This window comes from Grosmannia clavigera, assembly GCF_000143105.1.
Source record: "Grosmannia clavigera kw1407 unplaced genomic scaffold GCSC_89, whole genome shotgun sequence".
In the NCBI taxonomy this organism is placed as follows: domain Eukaryota; kingdom Fungi; phylum Ascomycota; class Sordariomycetes; order Ophiostomatales; family Ophiostomataceae; genus Leptographium; species Leptographium clavigerum.
This window is the reverse complement of record NW_014040569.1, coordinates 910,759-930,115: the sequence shown is the minus strand read 5'-3', so window position 1 is coordinate 930,115 and position 19,357 is coordinate 910,759. Positions and strand designations below refer to the sequence as shown.

Sequence of the window (19,357 nt, the reverse complement as noted above, 5' to 3'; positions counted from 1 at the left end):
GATGCGGTGTAGCGCAAACCTAGTAGGGCGTGGCGCAGCTAAGTGGCTATGCTAGTCCCGTGCAACGTGTTAAGATAGTTCGTTAAGTCCGCCGCTTAGTAAGCGACTAGTTGCCGAACCGGTGCGTAGGGACGCGTATGTAAAATACCCTTACAAAAGTTAAAAAAAAGAGTTAGCGTTATAGAATTAACAAATAAAACCATAACTTTATAAAGCATAGGAGCTTAAGACTAGTGTTCGTCGTGTTAAGCTACAAAATCTACTAGGACGAAAGCTGCAATAGAAGTTTACAAAGCAAACAGGCAAAGCTACTTGTAAGAGCGGTAATGGTATTAACTAGTACCGCTACTAAAAGCATATTATTATCCTAAAGCTAATACCTTTTGCCCGCAAGTACAGTGCAAACTTCTTAGTTTAAGAAGACCAAGCTCTAGCCCATGCACATGCTTTGCAAGCAGTTGTATACAACCGTGCAGACGTTCAAAGGCTGATTTAGTGCCCGAATTCACCAGATTTGAATATGATCGAGCCATGCTGGATGCACTTAAAAAGGCAGACTACTAAGTTTGGCGCGCCTTTATCAAAGGCACAAGCAGAGGCAGACTGGCAGCGTGCGTGGGCAGACTTAAAACAAGACCGTATTCGGGAGTGGATTGAGAGGATACCGTGGCATATTCAGCAGGTAATCGCTTTAGGTGGTAGTAATGAATATAGGGAGGGACGAAAGGATGCACTAAAAAGGAGGCGGAATGTAATTTGAAAATAGATTTCCTAATTAGGCTTAGTGCTAACAGTGGGCCCAAAGGCGGTCAGAAAGGACTTTTGGTAGCGACCTCTGTACAGCTGAAGAAGAAGACGGCCTGCTCGTACGACGACGGCGAACTATCGGCGGCCTTTGTCCTTGGCCCGTCGTCTTGTCTTTTCCGGTTAGATTGGCTTCTTAGCCTCTGCTTGCTATTTTGGACACAGCGTTACGTCAGGACGACCTTTGGTTTGACAACTGTCAGTGTCCCTGTCAGGACGAAGAACGGCTTATTATCGTGCAGCCGTGCACAAGACGGTTGCCTTTGTGTGCAATTTCAGCTCCAACAGGACGGCTGGCACCTGATTCGTTGGAGCTGACCGAAAAAAAGCGGGCCATCACAACAACCCCGTTCCTGAGCCTCCTGACGTCGCAGATTCGAGACTGCGGCCTCCTTTTCTTGGCCGCCGCCGAATGGCATGGCCTGGCCTGGTTTGGAAGAGAGAGAGCGGCAGCCGGTGGTCTGCAAGTGTCTCTGGACCGTGGCAGACGGGCTCGACCGCCCACAGGGACAACATTGGCAATAGAAACAAAGAAACAGCAATCGACAGACAAATGCTTCATTGCAACCGGCCTCTACCACCATGGCCCACCGCCACTCTCCTCCCATTTACACAATACGCTGCCAATAAGGTTTGTGAGGCTCGGCCTGCACCTACAGCGCCGCTCTGGCTGTTCCCCTGGCCTCCACCTCACGCCGTGTCGGCCCATCCTGATCCACAGATGAAACGCCCAGCCTGCTCTTGGGCCTGCTCGCTCGCACCGCCAACACGCCCATAGGCTGCTCTCCTATGTGATGTGCCATCGTGCCACCCGCGTTGGCGATGTCTCTGGCAGCCCATCCTTCCCGTCGCACACCTAAAACGGAACACGGTTCCGTGCCCTGGGCCATCGTCTGCAAAAAGAAGCATGTGCTTCTCCAACCAAAAGCACGCGGCCTCCTGGATCTTCCCAGCGTCTCCTCCGTCAAGTGGGGTCGGTCCTCGACCGGATGTTGCCTTTTTTTTTTTTCTCTCATCCTCTCTTCTCGTCCTTTTTTTTCTGCGCTTTTCGTCACCCCCCCTTTCCTATCACCAGTTTTATTTTTATTTTTATTTCTTTACTATTACACACTGGTGTGCTTCACGTCCCCGGCGGACTTTCTATTCTGGGCAGTCGTCGTCATCTCCTTCTCTTCTCTTGTAGCTGTGCTCACCCCCCCTCTTAAGCACCTGTGTCCCTGTTTTCCTTGTCCGGACAAGCCTGCCTGCCTTCGCCCACCTTCCTCTCCTGTCTCTGTTCACCATCTCTCGAGCTGACCGGCCGTTGGACACTTGCTGGTCGATATCCAACTTCTCACCGGCTCCTCACACGCTCTCTACCTCCACCCACAGCATCTGCTGCCAAAAGACGCCGGCCGTCTGACAACACGCTCCCTTTCGATCCCGACGACGACTACAGTGTCGTCATGGCGAACAAGATCTTTGTGGCCTACGTCGTGGCCGACGCCCTGTTCATCATCATGGGCTCCATCCTCCTCGGCTTCTCCGTCGTCGTCAAGAACACGCTACACAACGCCCCGTCCGACGGCGCCGAGGCTGCCCGGAACTTGCTGTACACGCGCTTTCCCCTGACAGGTATGTTGTCGCTCCTCTGCTCCTTCTTCGCCTCAGACTAACCCGTCCAGCCGGCGTGGTCAACGGCATCTTCTACTTCATCACCTTTGTCTTCACCATCCCGGCCGTCACCCTGCCAACACGCGGCTGGCTCAAGCTGTCCGGCTACATGGTCACCTTCACCGCGCTCTTCAGTCTTGGCATCGGCCTGCGCATCTGGATCACCACGCTCAACACCAAGGAGGCCTTCTCGCCGCTGTGGAACGCCCAGACGGCCGCTGTCCAGGACCTGATGCAGACCCAATTCCAGTGCTGCGGCTACTTCAACAGCACCTCGCCCGCCTTTGTCACCGACGCCACCTGCTCCAGCCCGGCTGCCGCTGCCCTCGTCCGCGGCTGCGCCTCGCAGATCAGCAGCTTCGGCAACACCTTTGTCGACGAGATCTTCACCGCCGTCTTCGGCATGTGCGGCATCTGCGCCCTGCTCGTCATGGCCACTGCCTGCCTGCTCAAGGACCGCAAAGAGCGCGAGCGCTTCCGCTACATCGACGAGAAGAACGGCCTCGGCCGTACCTTTTAGATCGAGACCGAGATCGCGACGACAGGACTGAGACGGGTGACGTGTGACGACTATGACACGGGTGTGGGACTGGCAGACTCGGGGAGCTAGAAGACGATGCGCAGCTGTGCTCTGTTTCGTCTCCAGATGACTTCATCCGCTTCACGTATATCCACGCTTTTTTTTTGCTTTTTTTGTCTTTGTTATCGGTTATTTGCAGCAGCTGCTCAACCCTCCCTTTGACCAGGGCCTCTCCTTGTCCCTCTTTACTAGTTTCATATTACCCTCTATATTCCTTTCTTCGGGCCAGGCTTCTCCGCAAGGGCTGCAACAATATCATGATAGTACATTGCACTCTAGGTGAGAAACCGGGACGCGAAGCGTGACGAATAAAATGCAAAATTCCTATCATACACTCTAGTCTATGTATTCGCTTATGTAAGCGGACAGGACTCATCCGGTTCTGCGAAGCGTCTCAAAGCTTTGCATCCGCGCCCCTCGGCGAGGCTGGCGGGATATCCTGCAGAGCTGAACAACGCCGACCTGCTATAGAAAGAACAAAAGAAAGGTTGACTGTAGCATAGAACTCCGTTCTAGCATGGTAATGTAATGACCCGGTATAAAGACATCCAAAAAAGAATAATCAACTCCGACAGATCAGACGGCCTCCGTCCAAACTCCAATGTTTATACAGGCGAATCATGATGATGGCGCAGTCCCTGCGCTGTCTCGTCGCCGGCGTCTCGTGCTGACGACGACAGACTAGGACTGGACGAGGCAACTGGCGGCATGGCGGTCACGGGCTGCTTCCCCTTGCCGCTCCACCAGCCGAGCCTCCAGACGGATCCGAGAGCGTCCTGGAGGCCGCCGGTGCTGCCGGTGCGACGTGGCTGGTGAAAGCCAGGAAATCCTGCAGACTTCCGCCTTCGCCGATGGGTCCGGTGATACGCGGCCAGCGCTTCCGCATCAACATCGTCTTCGGGCTCGATATGAATAGGCGAGCGCGTTGGCAGCTCACCCGAAAGGTCTGGCAGCGTCTTGCTGCGATGTCTCCGTAGATTTGCTGCCCTGTTACCGGCACCGACAGCACCACCGCCACCACTACTAACGCGGGGACTTCTGGCCTGGTCTTCCAGCTCGCCCCATATCTCGGCGCGCTCCATCCAGCGCGATGTCGGAGAGGTGTTGCTGACCAGCAGGCCGGTGGCCCCGAGAGAAGGGAAGGAAGAGGGCACCGGTCGCCAGCAGCCCGGCGCAGGCAGCGATGGCGATGACGATGGCGATGGTGGCAGCAAAGAGGCCGTCTCGGCGACAGTGACGCCAGAGTCTCCCACGACGTGATGGACTGTGGTGCAGGCAAAGGTGTGGTAGGACGAGACGTACTTCTTGTGCAGCAAGCCCTGGGTCTCGTCGGCCTCATCGCCGTTGTCAGCCTCGATTATGGCAATGTCGGACGAGCCGAGAAGGAGGGCGTCCTCGCCGGCCTCGTCGTCGTTGTCGCCGGCGGTCTGGGCGACGACAGCAGACGAGTGCTGATGTTGGGATTGGTGCTGTTGTTCGGTGCCGAGGCGCCAGGAGAGAGCGAAGACGCCGGAGAGGAGAATAGCAGTGCCGATGGTGATGAGGCAGCCACGCAGGGGTCCGATGAGATCGGTCTGGCGGAAGTAGATGAGACCGTCGAGGATGGCGACGATGTTGTAGACACAGAAGACGAGGGGATAGAGGATGGAGGTGGAGACGAGGCGAAGGCCGCGATGGAGGTAGTAGAGCTGAACGAGGGCGAGGGCGACGAAGACGAGGACGAGGGCCCAGGCCTGCCAGTGGCGGAACTGATTGTTGCCGTCGGCGACGGTGCGGACGACGAGCTCGACGGCAGACTTGGCGACGAGAAGGGCGTGAGCAGAGAGGATGCCACTGATGGCGCCGTAGGTGAGACCACGGCCAAGACGGAAGCGGGCGGTCTGGGCGAGCAGCGGAGGCGTGACAGCGGCGGCGAGCTCGACGACGAGGGCGAGAGCGAGAACGACGACGGCCTGGAAAGCCATCCAGGCGACAAAGGCGGGCCGGACGAGCAGGGCGAGCAGCTCGGCGAGGTTATGGGCAGGTTCGGGGATGGCGCCGAAGATGGCGATCAGCACGGCGCCAGAACAGACGAGGAGGGTGCCCCAAAGCGACCAGCGGGTGAAGGGCTCGCCGAGGATGAGCGTGGCGCAGATGGAGTTGAAGACGAGGCCAGAAGCCTGCAGAGTCGAGAGAACGGGCAGCGGTAGAGTCGAGATCTGCACGGAGCTGCCCAGCAGATTGGCGGCCAGGAAGAGACCCATGCCGAGCTGCCAGCGGCGACGGCGGTGCGGAGGACGTCGAGCCAGGTGCGGTGCCTTGCCGTCTTCGAGGATGTGCGACTTGCGCTGTAGCGTCAGTCCGAGGCTCTGCACGCTCGTCGACAGCACGCCAACCACGATGCCGAGCGCGATGCTGCCTCCGGGGGAGAGCCCTCGGGGAAAGGTCATGGCGCCAGCGTCGGGCAGGAGTGCTCTCGCTTCAGCAGCATGAGCAGGGGGTGAGGTAAGAAGGGGAGAGAGGATGTGAAGAACAGGTCAGAGGAGGAAGAAGAAGAAAGGAGGAAGGAGGAAGGTGGAAGTTGAGGGAAGTTGAGGGGAGAAAGAGAGGAATGAGAATGAGGAGATTGACAGGAGACAAGCGGGGAGGTAGGAGAAAAAGGACTAATAGCCAAAGAGGTATCCGTGATAGGTCGTGGTAGGATTGTCGATTGCTGCTCGAGTTCGACGTCTTTGGATGCTCGCTGGTTGACGGTCGCGTCTCGGCTTATGTGCTGCTGCAATGGCTTCGCTGGATCGAGCCGGAAGAGAGTAACAGAGTATAGGTCGCAGCTTGCCGATCAGCAATGTCGGACAGGTCGCCAGCAGTCGGCCTATCAGCAGGCCGTCGATCGCGTGGATGGCTGCGATAGGCTGGCCGGCGGGAGTGGAGGATCGGACGAGACTCGGTGTGAGGAGAGAGAGAGATGATGAGAGAGGGCCAGCAGCAGCAGCGAGGGCTGCGAGTACTCCGTAGACTAGGGCTTCCCGTGGCCGACTGGTTGTGGGGGAAAGCGCGATCCAGAGAGAGAGAGACGAAATGGCAGGGTTGCGTGACAGCAGGAATGGCTGCCGGAGCACAGCAAAACGAGCGGTCAAGCAGGCAGACGCTCAGGAACACAGGGAGTGTCCACTGCCAAGTCTCCACCCGAAGATGCGCGACCCGCCAGCTCCGTGATGGGGGGGCTGACGCACACTGTCACTGTCGGCACCGCTGTGGCTGTGCAGCACGTGACGCTTCCGGGTAGCTTCTAGCGGGGAGCAACAATTGAGAAGCGCCATTTGATAGCAAGCTTTCCTGGATCACCACCTAGGCATCCATTCCGTCGACTGCCCTCATCCTCTGCATCTTCTGCCGAGCACTGCGTGAAGCTTTGACGTGTCTGATTGGGCTTCTGTCGTGCCATTCGTCCAACGCAACCTTCCATCTCAGAAGTGTTGGACTTTGTTCCCATCCAATCCGCCACGATGTCGCAGGTTCACGCTCTGTCCGACGACCAGGTAGGTTGCCATTGTCCCGCACTGCTTCATTGGCACGCCTGCTCCCGTGTCTGGCCTTCCTCTGCCATTTTACCACTGCTAACAGCGTCGCAGGTCGGCCAGGAACTCCGTAAGATGACGGCCTTTATCCAGCAGGAGGCCACCGAGAAGGCACGCGAGATCGAGATCAAGGCCAACGAGGAGTTTGCCATTGAGAAGTCCAAGCTGGTGCGCCAGGAGACCGACGCCATCGACGCCACGTACGCGAAAAAGTTCAAGCAGGCCGCCCTGTCCCAGCAGATCACCCGCTCGACCGTAACCAACAAGACCCGTCTGCGCGTCTTGGGCGCCCGCCAGCAGCTGCTCGACGACCTGTTCGAGACCGCGCGTGCCCGACTGGCCGCCGACGCCACCGCCGATGCTGCCCGCTACCGCGCCGTGCTCGTCCAGCTCGTCCTCGAGGGCGCCTACGCCATGCAGGAGCCGGCCCTCCAGGTGCGTGCCCGCGAGGCCGACGCCGACGCCGTCCGTGGCGTCTTTGCCGACGTGACCGCCGAGTTCGAGAAGCAGACCGGCTCTGCCCTCACCCTCACCATCGACGAGGCCAACCCGCTGCCGGCTGGCAGCGCTGGCGGCGTCTCCGTCGTCGGCGGCAACGGCAAGATCGAGATCGACAACACCCTCGAGACCCGGCTCAAGCTGCTCGAACACGACGCCCTGCCGGCTATGCGCGAGGCCCTCTTTGGCAAGAACGAGAACCGCAAGTTCTTCGACTGAGAGCACTTCTTGTTGTTTGCCTGTTTTTTATGTCGTTTTTTTTCGTTTTTTTTTTTTGCTTTCCCTTTCCTTCCTCTTACGCATGGACTCGGATCATGGACGAACTGGATTGGACGGGCTGGCCGCTGACGGATGGCGGCGCTCCCTGCCTCGCTCGAGTCGGGTGTTTGTTTGCTTTTCATGCTCTGCTTTGCCCGCGCCTCTTTCCCCGTTTAACTGTTGTATAAAATCTACAAAGCCCGCTTTCTGTCCCTCTCTGTCGTTGAACCGTTGTCTGCGTCGAGTATGCTTGGATCATTATCATTTACAGATGCCCACTCCGAAGCTGCATCCCCGTCCTCACGTTTTCTTCTTGGCCAGCTGCTGCTGGAAGAAGCTGCGGATGTCCTTCTGCCGGGACTGCGATGCGTCTCCGCCGCCCGACCCTGCAGGGCCAAAGATGTTCCTCCGGCCTGGTCTCCTCGTCCGCACTGCGTGCGTCAGCCGGATCTGCACCCGGTCCAGCGCCGTCTTGCTCTCGAGCCGCGACATGTGTCCTCCGCTCGTTGCCTCGATGCCCCGCCCAATGGCCTGAAGCCTCCGTGCGAGCTCGTCCACGTCGGCGTCGAACTCGGCCGCAGCCGTGTGGCCGTCCACGGCCTCCCCGCCCGCATCGTCCACATACACGTCGAGCATGTTGACCAATGCCACCAGGTCTGCGTAGTTTGTGTCGGCCGTCACCACCAGGTCGTCGCGCATGGCGAGGCGGGCCAGCCCTCCTTGGCCGGCCGCTGCCGTCCGCCGAGGATCCTGTCGCGCCCTCTCTGCGTCGTCAAACAGGAAGACGGCCGTGAGCCGACGTCGCAACTCGTGACAGGCCGGCAGGTCCGTGGGCAGACAAACTAACACCTGCCACCGCAGGGACGGCTTCTGGACGCTGTTGTATAGCGACAGACCGACATCGTAGCACTGGAGGGAGTGTGAGTATTGACAGGAGAGCAGGATTGAGAGAAAGAAAGAGAAAGAGAAAGAGAGAGAAAAGAAAAAGAACAAGAAAATTAGAATCTTACATAATCAACCCACTCAGACGCCGAAACCCGCAAGACAAGCTTGCGCATGGCATCCTGGTAGGTCTGCAGCAGCTCCAGGCTCTCTTCTATGAGCCGGTCGATGCCGAGTCGAAGCAGGATCTTGCTGGCACACCGCACCGCATCGAGGGACAGGGCGCCCTCTGCTGCCAGTGTCGCTACCAGAGTCAGCAGCGAGCGCAGCGGAGTCCAGTCGCGGCCAGGATACGGACGACTGATGGCCGGCACCAGCTCCAGCCGGGCCGTGAGATCGATACTCTCCCAACGCGGGCCGAGCTTCTGGAAGAGGAGCAGTAACCGCTCAGCGTCGACAAAGCGGCGAACCTGCTCCGGACAGCGACACAGGATTCCGGCGTACTCGTCCCGGAGAGACGGCAGCGTCTCCGTGCTCGCTTCGTCGAGGATCCAGAGAAAGAGCTCGTCAGGCAGCCGAGGCGCGTCGGCCGCCTCCATGGCATAGCGCACGAGACCTGTGCTGAAGCAGTCGTATCGCATCGTGGCGTCTTTCAGCATTGTCCAGCGGTCCTTGGCAGCCTTTTGCGGAAACGGCCGTTTCTTGACCGGCGATGGGACGAAATGCTCCTTGAAAAAGTACCACTGCTCCGACACCGCGGCCACGCCGGTGCGATCAAACGCCCGCCGGAGTCGGTCTTTGTTCATCGATGCCAGCGGGTCGCTGCTTTCCAGCCCCAAGCCTGCTTCTTCGCCGCTCAGGCTGATGAAGCTGTCGATCATGAACGTGGACAGCTTGCCGGATGGCGCTATTGCGGATGCCGATTTGTTAGCAGTGCCGTCGCCCGTCGAGGTGCCGTCTTGCTGGCTTCCCGGCCCGGCAAAGGCGGCAGAGACACGTTGTACGGCGGCCTCGGTAGCATCGTCTTGCTCGGCATGGCGCAACAGAGCCTTCATGTCGAACTTGTGCTTCGGAGGATCGGGCAGCCTGGCGACGCGGACCTGCTTGATCCGGCGCAGGGCAAGTGGGGATGAGAGGAGCGTGTTGGCACGACGCTTGGTATGTGGCGGTGTGGACGAGGAGTCGGAAGATGGATAGGATGGCGGCATTGCTGCCGTTTTTGCTGCTGATCTTGCCACGACGATGCTGGAGTAGTAGCTGGAGACGCATGACGACGAGAGCGGCTGGCCGAAGCGCACGGCCGCCTGCAGAGACTCGGCATTGTCGTTGTCATTGTCGTTGTCGTCGCCGTCATCGCAATCGTCGTCGTCATCCGAATCTCGCACAACGCTGTCGGAGCGGCGTGCCTGTGAAGATCCACCGGCAGTGCCGGATCGAATCAAGGCTGGTTGTGGAGGCGGCGACGAGGCTTGCCAGGCGATCCGGATAGGCGAGGGAGGAAAGGAGTCGTCGGAGCTGGACTGCGAGGACGGAGAGCCCGAGCTGATGACCACCGCATTTGTGGGAGGAGTAGCCGCGCGTGGGAGCGGTAAGGGATGGTTGTTCGGTGAGGCCGATGCGGCGCTTGCTGGCTTGGAGACCTTGCCGCTCCCTGTGGTTCTTGCTTCCGGCGCAGGCACGGCCGACCAGTAGTTGAGGAGGCTGTTGTTCTTCGACATCGTTTGTCGCTGACCGGAATCGCAGGAGCAAAGAGTAGAGACGGGGATTGGGTGGCGGAGCCGCGAAGAGCAGCGCGCCCAGGCAGCACCCTATGCAGGCACCTGGCAGGCACAGAACGGCTCCACCCGGATCTCTCGATTCTGGGCGGGGGCCGGCTCCGTCCTCGGAGCGAGGCTTCAGGGCTTCAGGACGAGGCTGAATACCGGGGGCGAGCGGCTATGCTGTCGTCTGCAGGGAGAGGCTCATCGCGGGGCACAGAGGATTTCGTGATGGGTGGTCGACTGGACCGCCCGCGTGCAAGAACGGGGACGTGAAAATTTGTGTGGGAGGCGTGCTGTGGCGCCCATACTGCAGAGGAGATGGAAGTCGAAGCCAAACTGTCGTCACAAAAAGTCGCGATACCCTTGCGACACTCTTTTTTAGTGGGGGGGGACAGATGGAGGGAAGGGGCAGCTGCGATAAGATAAGCGTCGCGTCTTACGGCGCGTAATACGAGACCCAAAATAGAGCCAGGTGCCGTTTCGCGAAACCCCTCTGATCCTTCCTCTCTGGGCTGCCAGGTCACAGGACATGGCCCATGCTACGTCGTACACAAGCTGTGTCTACCAACAGGACAAGAGGACGGTGGGATTGCGTGAGCAGCTGCTGTCGCCTGTCGCCGGCTGTACAGCCGAGCCAGGCTTTGTCCGAACAAATTATGCAGACGGCCGAAACGAGAGCCGGAGCAAGAATGCTGCTACTCCGTACGGAGTACAGAGCAGTTTTTACGGAGTACGGTGTAAGGCGCTCCGTAATTGCTTTACAAAGTGCCGAGCAGGATAATTTCCGTTTAGAACGAATCCCGACTTGGCGTAACGTTTTGGGTCCAAGCAATGTCCAGGTGGCCACGTGTCGCTGCTGTGTATTGTTACGCAGCCTGTGTTCTGGCAGAGCAGGTAATACAGAATATTATACGGAGTACATAGTATCTTAAGTATCTTATATTCTTATCATGGTTCTGCTTGACGGAACAGCGACAATCTGGCGTCGTTTCGGCAAAAACTAGACAAGCCGGTCTTGGCAGCGCTCTGAATGGCACGACTAGCTGCTGACAAAGCGCGGCCATATCTGCATAACTGTGTATTCGGGCTCGGGAATAGCGCTGCTCGTAATAATAGCCCCATCGCCTGCTTGGACTAGCATGGAATTATTTACGAGAGGTCGGCCGCAACTGCAATGCTACGGGGGGGACCAGCTAGTGCTGCCGATAGGGTTTCGCAGGGGGGGCAATACATACTATGTACGGAGTAATAAGATACCTGTACCCGTCGTCGTACGAACTCTGCTCTTCCAGAACAGGACCAACGCCGTCTAGATTGTGGGTTTTGTTACTGCACACTCCACGAGTTCGGGTGCATCTCGAAATTGCATCCGTGGGTGCGCCGTCTGCGGAATCCTGTTGCGACCGAACGGACTCCTTCGAGATGTGCGGGCCAGATTAAGAACGGACCGGACAGACAGCAGGAGAGAGCATGAAAGGGATTAAGGACCACAAGGCCAGCACCTGCAAAACGCGGCTTGCCCCTGCCTGACCCCTGGTTGCAAGAAGAATACATACGACGTAGTATGCTAGAGGCTCTGCGAGGATGAACACGACCGCTGGACGACACGCCAGCAGAAGCAGCAGCAGCAGCATTCCTCCAAGGAGTATCTGACTACGACGTACGTCGCACGTATCTTAGCTCAACATCGTGCTGTCGGTGGCGGAGCTATCGGACACGTCAAAACCCGACACTACGGGAAGTACGTTACTAAGATACAACACTCCGTAGTACGGATATGCACAGGTCAGCCCTTCAGTCTCTCTCCCTTTCTGACGCGCCGAGACGAGAAGTGGACTTGGATCGCTGGGTGCAACTCTACTAGCGTGATATTGCCAAGGAACGCAAGTCTTCGTCTGTTCTTTCAGGGGACCTTCCAGCATGGCGCCAGGCCTTCCAGAGCCCCGAGACCCCCTGGGATGCCCAGGGGCTACAGGGGGGCACCTCCCATTGACGTATCGTAGCGTATCATGCTCCGTAGCCGAGCTCCCCGTTTTGCAAGTCGCCATCTCTGGCTGATCTTCTTTTCTGAGTACCGTATCTACCCTGGAACTGTAGGATATCTCACCAGAGCTTACGGAATCTGTAACTCGGACTTGTTCTCGCAGGATTTCCACCGCGAGTGGCACAGATGCTCCGGTCAGCAAGGCTGTGTAATCCCCGAAGATGTCCACCTTGTTACATACTCGTGGTCGTGACCATGGCCAGGCCGCTTTGCATTCACTCGACTTGACTGTCGCTCGTATCCTCAAGACGGGCGCGATGTATACTTTTGCTAGCGCCTCTCCACCCAAATATCCGCTTATGCCTTTCTCTCGCTGTTCTGTATTTTACGAGCGATACGGAAGATACTTCCCGTCACCGATTTTACGAGTAGGTGGTCCCTTCCCCCAGCGCGCCAGCGACTCCGCCCCTCGGCACCTTCCCTGCAAGACAACAGCAATGCACTGTTGCATGCACCAGCCCCATATCGTATTTTGGGCGCAATCGTCTTTAATACCGTTCTGCGCCCCCGGACCATCCGAATGGCCGTTCACTGCTAGCACTCTGGCTAGCTTTAACCAATTCAGAAAAGCGAATTCTTTGCCTTCCTCTTTTTGTCTCGCCCTCCGTTCCCCGGTCACTCGAATCGCCGCTTCTTCCCACGAACTTCCCTTCTTTCCTGCTTATGGGTGGCTCCTCCCTTCGGCTTAATCCTTCGTGGCCCACTTTTCATTGCACCCCCTTGTGGACTGTTTTCGTGTCCTGTGCGGAATTCCTGTGCAATCGCAAGACAACCTAGCCTCCTCCCCAAATTCTTTCCAGCCCTCTCGCGTTGGCAGAAAGGGGTTGTTTCGCCGTCGACGATAATACTCCGTCACACTCTTTTCTCTCTCCCACCCCGAGAAGCGAAGGCCGTCGACCGTTGCCATTCATCTTTCCCGTTCCTACCACTTAGCCGGACGGAACCCGGCGCACCCGAAAGAGACGAGGCTTTTTTTCCCGGACCCCCGTCATCGCTTCCTCATATTCGGCCACGGCCGCGGACTTGGGAACACCCTCCTGCACAGAACAACGTCCAGTACGAGCCATCCAGCACGCTGTCCACCCTGGAGCCATCCGGCCGGTAGACGCTTGTCCCCGCAGCTGGAGGAGGGGACGACACGGCTTCGCCCTGGGGAACACCAGCATTAGCATCTCCCAGCATCACGAAATCGGAGCGTGGGTGGAGAGCAGCATTCGATCATCACTCCGCTTCTGGAGTGTGCCACCATCAGCACAACTGTCCATATCTCTGTCCCCACGTCCGGCTCCTGCTCGGCGCCATTCGCAAGCATGGCATCATTAGACCCAGAGGCCGCTTCGGCCGGAGCGCAGCATGACCGACTGAGTGTAAGCGGCGCGCCTGGTGATGTGTCCGATGCGCCCACCGAAGCTGGCAACAGCAGCGCTGCTGGTAGGCACAGTAAGATCTCAATTGCCGACAGCCTGCCGATTCCTCCGACGCCACCGATACCAACCGGTCCGACCCCCAAAAAAGCAGCGTCCAAAACGAAGCGGTCTCGATGGGCCACGCGCAAGATGACGATTAAGAGCAGCAACAAGAAGCGCATGTCCATCATCGGACGCGCGAACAACAAGTCAACTGCTCACGACAAACGTATCTCTGCTGGTTCTGGGACTCTCCGCCACGACGACGACGACGGAGAGGCCGACGACGACGACGACGCCCCAGATGCCCCAGATGACCAGGAGCACGATGGCCCCGGCCCGAGAAACCTGTACTTCAATATCCCTCTGCCCGAGGACCAGAAGGACGAGGATGGCCTGCCAGTCCAGTCGTATGCGCGGAACAAGATCCGGACCGCAAAGTACACGCCCCTGTCTTTTGTTCCCAAGAATTTGTACTGGCAATTCCAGGCCATTGCCAACATGTTCTTCCTCTTCCTCGTCATTCTCACTGTAAGCGCACAGCGGCCTCCTCTGCTTCATTGGCTGCATTCTAATCTGGCTAGATTTTCCCCATTTTCGGTGGTTCGAATCCGGGACTGAACGCCGTTCCTTTGATAGCAATTGTCGTGATCACTGCTATCCGAGATGCTGTCGAAGATGTTCGCCGAACCCTTTCGGATAAGACTTTGAACAACTCGCCTGTGTACCGCCTTGTGGGATATGATAACGTCAATGTACGCGAGGATAGCGTATCGCCTTGGCGCAAAGTGAAGAAGGCTACTTCGCGCTTCATCTCGGCCATGTGGCACTCGACGGAACGCTTGTGGAAGAAGGATACCAAGAAGAACAGGCCTGTCTCCTTCGGCAATGAGAACGATCCGCGCATGTCCATCGAGACTCGCCGTACGCGTCCTGAGACCATGCTGTCTCCGTATACCGACCGCACATCATACGTATCTGCCCACGAGGATATTCCGATGACGCCTGTGCCGTCTCCGTCACCACGCCACCCGCCAGCACAGATGCAGGACATGCTATCTCCGGGGCAAGACGCCAACGCCAACCGCCCGATCTCTGCGTTCTCCTTCGTACCCGGCAAGGACGGCAAGGAGGCTTTTAACTTGCGCAATGTTACGACTGATGTGATCAACCACGACCTCATCCCGACTGGCGATGCTCGCTTTCACCGCAGTGCCTGGAAGGACCTACAAGTGGGCGACTATGTGCGTATTTTCAACGACGACGAATTGCCCGCCGATGTTGTCATTCTTGCTACCTCTGATCCGGATGGCGCCTGCTATATCGAAACCAAGAACTTGGATGGCGAGACGAACCTGAAATTCCGCCAGGCCCTCCGCTGTGGTCGCAACATCAAGCACGCGCGTGACTGTGAACGTGCTCAGTTTTACATTGAAAGCGAACCGCCGCATGCCAACCTGTACAAGTACAGTGGGGCTATTCGCTGGTCCCAGCAGTTCGAAAACGACCCGCTTGGGAAGCCTCGCGAGATGTCCGAGCCAATTACCATTGACAATGTTCTGCTGCGCGGCTGCAACCTGCGAAACACCGAGTGGGCTTTGGGCGTCGTCTTGTTTACTGGACATGACACCAAGATCATGATGAACGCTGGCGAGACTCCTAGTAAGCGCGCCCGTGTTGCTCGTGAGCTGAACTTCAACGTCATTTGCAATTTCGTTGTGCTCTTCGTCATCTGCCTGGTTGCCGCCATCGACAACGGCGTCTCATGGGCCAAGACGGACGCCTCGCTGAACTTTTTCGACATGGGCCCATATGGAGGTACTGCGCCTCTGGCCGGTTTCGTTACGTTCTGGGCTGCTGTCATTCTGTTCCAGAACTTGGTGCCTATCTCGCTGTACATCTCGCTGGAAATCGTCCGAACGCTGCAAGCGGTATTTATTTACAGCGATGTGGAGATGTACTACGACGTGATCGACCAGCCCTGCATTCCCAAGTCATGGAACATTTCCGACGACGTCGGCCAGATCGAGTACATCTTTTCGGACAAGACCGGCACCTTGACTCAAAACGTTATGGAATTTAAAAAGGCAACCATTAACGGCCAGCCGTACGGCGAGGCATATACTGAAGCCCAGGCTGGTATGCGGAAGCGTCTGGGTATTGACGTGGTTGCGGAAGCTGCACGCGCCCGCGCCGATATTGCTGATGCCAAGGTTCGTGCATTGGCTGGACTCCGGTCGCTGCACGACAACCCATTCCTACACGACGAGGATGTGACTTTCATTGCTCCCGATTTCGTCGACGATATCTCCGGCAAGCACGGCCCTGAGCAGCAGGCGGCGAATGAGCGCTTCATGCTTGCCCTCGCTCTCTGCCACACTGTCCTCTCTGAGAAGCAACCCGGATCTCCGCCTCGCATTATTTTCAAGGCACAGTCGCCCGACGAGGCTGCTCTGGTTTCCACGGCTCGCGATATGGGCTTCACCGTCCTCGGCAACACTGGCGATGGCATCCGGCTGAACGTCATGGGCGAGGAGCGCTACTATCCTGTATTGACGACGATCGAGTTCAATTCGACGCGTAAGCGGATGACGGCTATCGTGCGGATGCCAGACAACCAAATTGTGCTTTTCTGCAAGGGCGCCGACAGTATCATCTACTCCCGACTCAAGCGCGGCGAGCAGGCCGAGTTACGCAAGACCACGGCTGAACACCTGGAAATGTTTGCGCGCGAGGGTCTGCGTACTCTCTGCATTGCACAACGGATCCTGACCGAGGAAGAATACTATGCTTGGCGCAAGATTCACGACGCTGCCGCCACTGCCCTCGACGACCGCGAGGAGAAGATGGAAGAGGCGGCGGAGCTGATTGAACAGGATCTGTCTCTGATTGGTGGCACGGCCATCGAGGACCGTCTGCAGGACGGCGTCCCCGACACGATTGCGCTGCTGGCTGAGGCTGGTATCAAGCTTTGGGTTCTGACTGGTGACAAGGTGGAGACGGCTATCAACATTGGTTTCTCGTGCAACCTGCTGAACAACGACATGGAGCTGATCCATCTCAAGGTGGACGAGGACGAGTCCGGCAAGACACTAGACGGCGAGTTCATGAAGCAAGTGGAGGCCGAACTAGACCGCTACCTGCAGATTTTCAATATGACGGGTGGCGCTGAGGACCTGGCGGCGGCAAAGGCAAATCACGAGCCGCCAGCACCGACCCACGCGATCGTGATTGACGGTTTTACGTTGCGGTGGGTGCTGTCTGACAGCCTGAGCCAGAAGTTCCTGCTGCTGTGCAAGCAGTGCAAGTCTGTGCTCTGCTGTCGTGTCAGTCCGGCGCAGAAGGCGGCCGTTTGTGGCTTGGTCAAGAACGGTCTCGACGTGATGACGCTGTCTATCGGTGACGGAGCCAACGACGTGGCTATGATCCAGGAGGCCGACGTCGGCGTGGGTATCGCCGGTGTGGAAGGCCGTCAAGCCGTCATGTCCTCGGACTATGCTATCGGACAGTTCCGCTTCCTGCAGCGGCTGGTGCTGGTTCACGGACGCTGGTCCTACCGGCGGATGGGCGAGGCGATTGCCAACTTCTTCTACAAGAACATCATCTGGGTGTTCTCCATCTTCTGGTTTCAGATCTACTGCAACTTCGACATGACATATGTCTTCGACTACACGTACATTCTGATGTTCAACCTTTTCTTCACGTCGGTGCCGGTCATCCTTATGGGCGTGCTGGACCAGGACGTGTCGGATGCGGTCTCTCTCGCGGTGCCGCAGCTGTATCGACGAGGCATCGAGCGGCTCGAGTGGACGCAGAAGAAGTTCTGGTACGTGGCTCTCTCCCGTGGCTGCTGTATCGTGGGTTCGACGGTGTGCTAACGATTCCCAGGCTATACATGATCGATGGCGTGTACCAGTCGGTTCTCTGCTTCTTCATTCCCTACCTGACGCTGTCTCGCACGACGTCTGGCGCGTTTAACGGAATGGACGTGTCGTCCCGTCTGCAGCTGGGTGCCTACATTGCGCATCCGACCGTGTTCACGATCAACATGTACATTCTGATCAACACGTACCGCTGGGACTGGCTGATGCTGCTGGTTGTGAGCCTGAGTGACCTCTTCGTCTTCTTCTGGACCGGTGTGTACTCGTCCACATCGTACGCCGAGTACTTTTACAAAACGGCACCGCAGATTTACGGACAGGCAACGTTTTGGGCGGTGTTTTTCATCACGCCGATCATGTGTCTGTTCCCGCGCTATGCTCTGAAGGCGGTACAGAAGGTGTACTTCCCGTACGACGTCGATATCATCCGCGAACAGGTGCAGATGGGCATGTTCAAGGACGTGGAGCGGACACATGGCGGCGGCAAGATGGACGCGACAGATGCGGCAGAGAAGGCGGTTGATGGCAGCGCATCGACCGGTGGCTCCTCGTCCGAAGGATCGCGCAAGACTAAGAAGCCGACGCATACGGCATACGCCAGCGTGGACGAGGACCGACGTCCGATCTACCCGCCATCGGTGGCGACGCACAACACGCGGACGCAGAACGGCAGCGACGACACGAACTACAGCGGGCGGCACGGACGGCTGTCGTCAATCGACGACATGAGCCCGGCGATGCCGGTGACGTCCAACGAGCTGGGACGGCAACGGCAGTCGATCGACCGTGCTCGGCCGTCGTATGACCGGATGCGGATGTCGATGGACCGGGTGCGGCCCAGCTTCGAGGCCAGCAACGAGTTCACGTCGGCAAAGCGGCTGTCGATGCTGGAGGGCAGTATCTCGGCGGGCGGGGACGGCAGCAACATAGCCAGTGGCAGCGGCACGGCAGCAGGCCGGTTTATCCAGGGCCGTCTCCGCGGGCTCTCTATCAAGGGCAAGCAGAGTTGAAAGACGTCTCCGGTGTGCAGAACGGCAGCAAGCATGAGCTGATTTTAAAATTCGTGTCATACCCTCTCTGCTTTCGAATCTCGAATTACCTCAGTCTAAAGTCCCATCTTTCTTTTTACTTTGTGTTGTTTGGCGGAGAGGTTTCCGCCTTTTTCTCTGTTCTACTGTACTACTGTTTGACTCTTTGACCGTCGGGCCTGCTGGGCCGTCTCCCCTCCCCTTTGAATGTTTCCATGCATTCATGATATGCATGATCAATCTATGAACACTGGACACTGAACCGGACCGAACGTGAGACAGAGCAGAGGCATGCCGCAACCGCTTTTGGAAACCGAATCCATGTTCTTTTATCTCACCCAATGTCGTTTGGTTTTTCTTTTCCCATTTCCCTTTTTCTTTTCCCTGTTTCTGTTCCTTGCTGTTGTTTTACACCTTTAACATTATTTTCTATTTTGTCATTCTGTCTTTTGCTGTACCTTCCATTACAAGTGGCGTTTCTTGTTCGTTTCTAGTTCATTTTGTTCTGTTCTGGTACGGGGGTGCTGATGAATTTACAACTGTTGTTTTGCGTGGAGAGGAAAAAGAAGAGGCGCCAATATGCAAGCAGACAGAAGCGAGAGGCGGGATGGTTCTCTACACAAGTCTTGGGTGGCCTGAGGGGGTTCCGTGGAAGCATTCTGTCGGTGTCTGCCATGTGAACCTGTTTGCTGGGTTGATGGAGCAATTTTATCTTGGCGTTGCAGGAGTCGGAATCTGGGACAGCCGCGTTCAAGTATAAAGTTTAGGAGAGAGAGAGGGGAGAGTGTTTTGTATATATGTTGTCTTGAGCCATGGCATATGCATAACTTACGTAATTCAGTATTGACACGATGTTGGTGATGCAGGAGGTTGTGACGTGACAAGGGAAAGAGCAGCCTGGACGAATTGGGAGACAGCGGGCAGGAGCGCTAAAAAGTGAGCCGATGTTAATTTCAGGGGGGCAGCTCCACCGGCTAACAGCTCACTTTTCTGTCGAGCTGTCGAG

The 19,357-nt window shown here is 57.3% G+C and overlaps 5 protein-coding genes across 5 annotated transcripts; 3 read left to right on the top strand and 2 right to left on the bottom strand.

Annotated features, from left to right (window-relative positions):
• Positions 1–1,626: 1,626 nt before the first annotated feature.
• On the top strand, positions 1,627–2,977 carry CMQ_5794 (tetraspanin; the record flags this gene model as incomplete). The annotated part of the gene is made up of 3 exons (XM_014313381.1): positions 1,627–1,777; positions 2,176–2,418; positions 2,469–2,977. The coding sequence occupies 3 exons, from the start codon at positions 1,627–1,629 to the stop codon at positions 2,975–2,977; spliced, it is 903 nt and encodes a 300-aa protein (XP_014168856.1).
• Positions 2,978–3,642: 665 nt separating this feature from the next.
• CMQ_5723 (duf803 domain containing protein) lies at positions 3,643–5,466 on the bottom strand (the record flags this gene model as incomplete). Its single annotated transcript, XM_014313310.1, has 1 exon — positions 3,643–5,466. The coding sequence occupies one exon, from the start codon at positions 5,464–5,466 to the stop codon at positions 3,643–3,645; it is 1,824 nt and encodes a 607-aa protein (XP_014168785.1).
• Positions 5,467–6,522: 1,056 nt separating this feature from the next.
• Positions 6,523–7,311, top strand: CMQ_5536 (ATP synthase subunit; the record flags this gene model as incomplete). The annotated part of the gene is made up of 2 exons (XM_014313123.1): positions 6,523–6,555; positions 6,649–7,311. The coding sequence occupies 2 exons, from the start codon at positions 6,523–6,525 to the stop codon at positions 7,309–7,311; spliced, it is 696 nt and encodes a 231-aa protein (XP_014168598.1).
• A 339-nt stretch (positions 7,312–7,650) lies between these two features.
• On the bottom strand, positions 7,651–9,950 carry CMQ_5642 (uncharacterized protein; the record flags this gene model as incomplete). The annotated part of the gene is made up of 2 exons (XM_014313229.1): positions 7,651–8,259; positions 8,361–9,950. 2 exons carry the CDS (start codon positions 9,948–9,950, stop codon positions 7,651–7,653), a joined length of 2,199 nt encoding a protein of 732 aa, XP_014168704.1.
• Positions 9,951–13,346: 3,396 nt separating this feature from the next.
• On the top strand, positions 13,347–18,333 carry CMQ_5550 (phospholipid-translocating p-type ATPase-like protein; the record flags this gene model as incomplete). The annotated part of the gene is made up of 3 exons (XM_014313137.1): positions 13,347–13,973; positions 14,027–17,268; positions 17,331–18,333. 3 exons carry the CDS (start codon positions 13,347–13,349, stop codon positions 18,331–18,333), a joined length of 4,872 nt encoding a protein of 1,623 aa, XP_014168612.1.
• Positions 18,334–19,357: the final 1,024 nt, after the last annotated feature.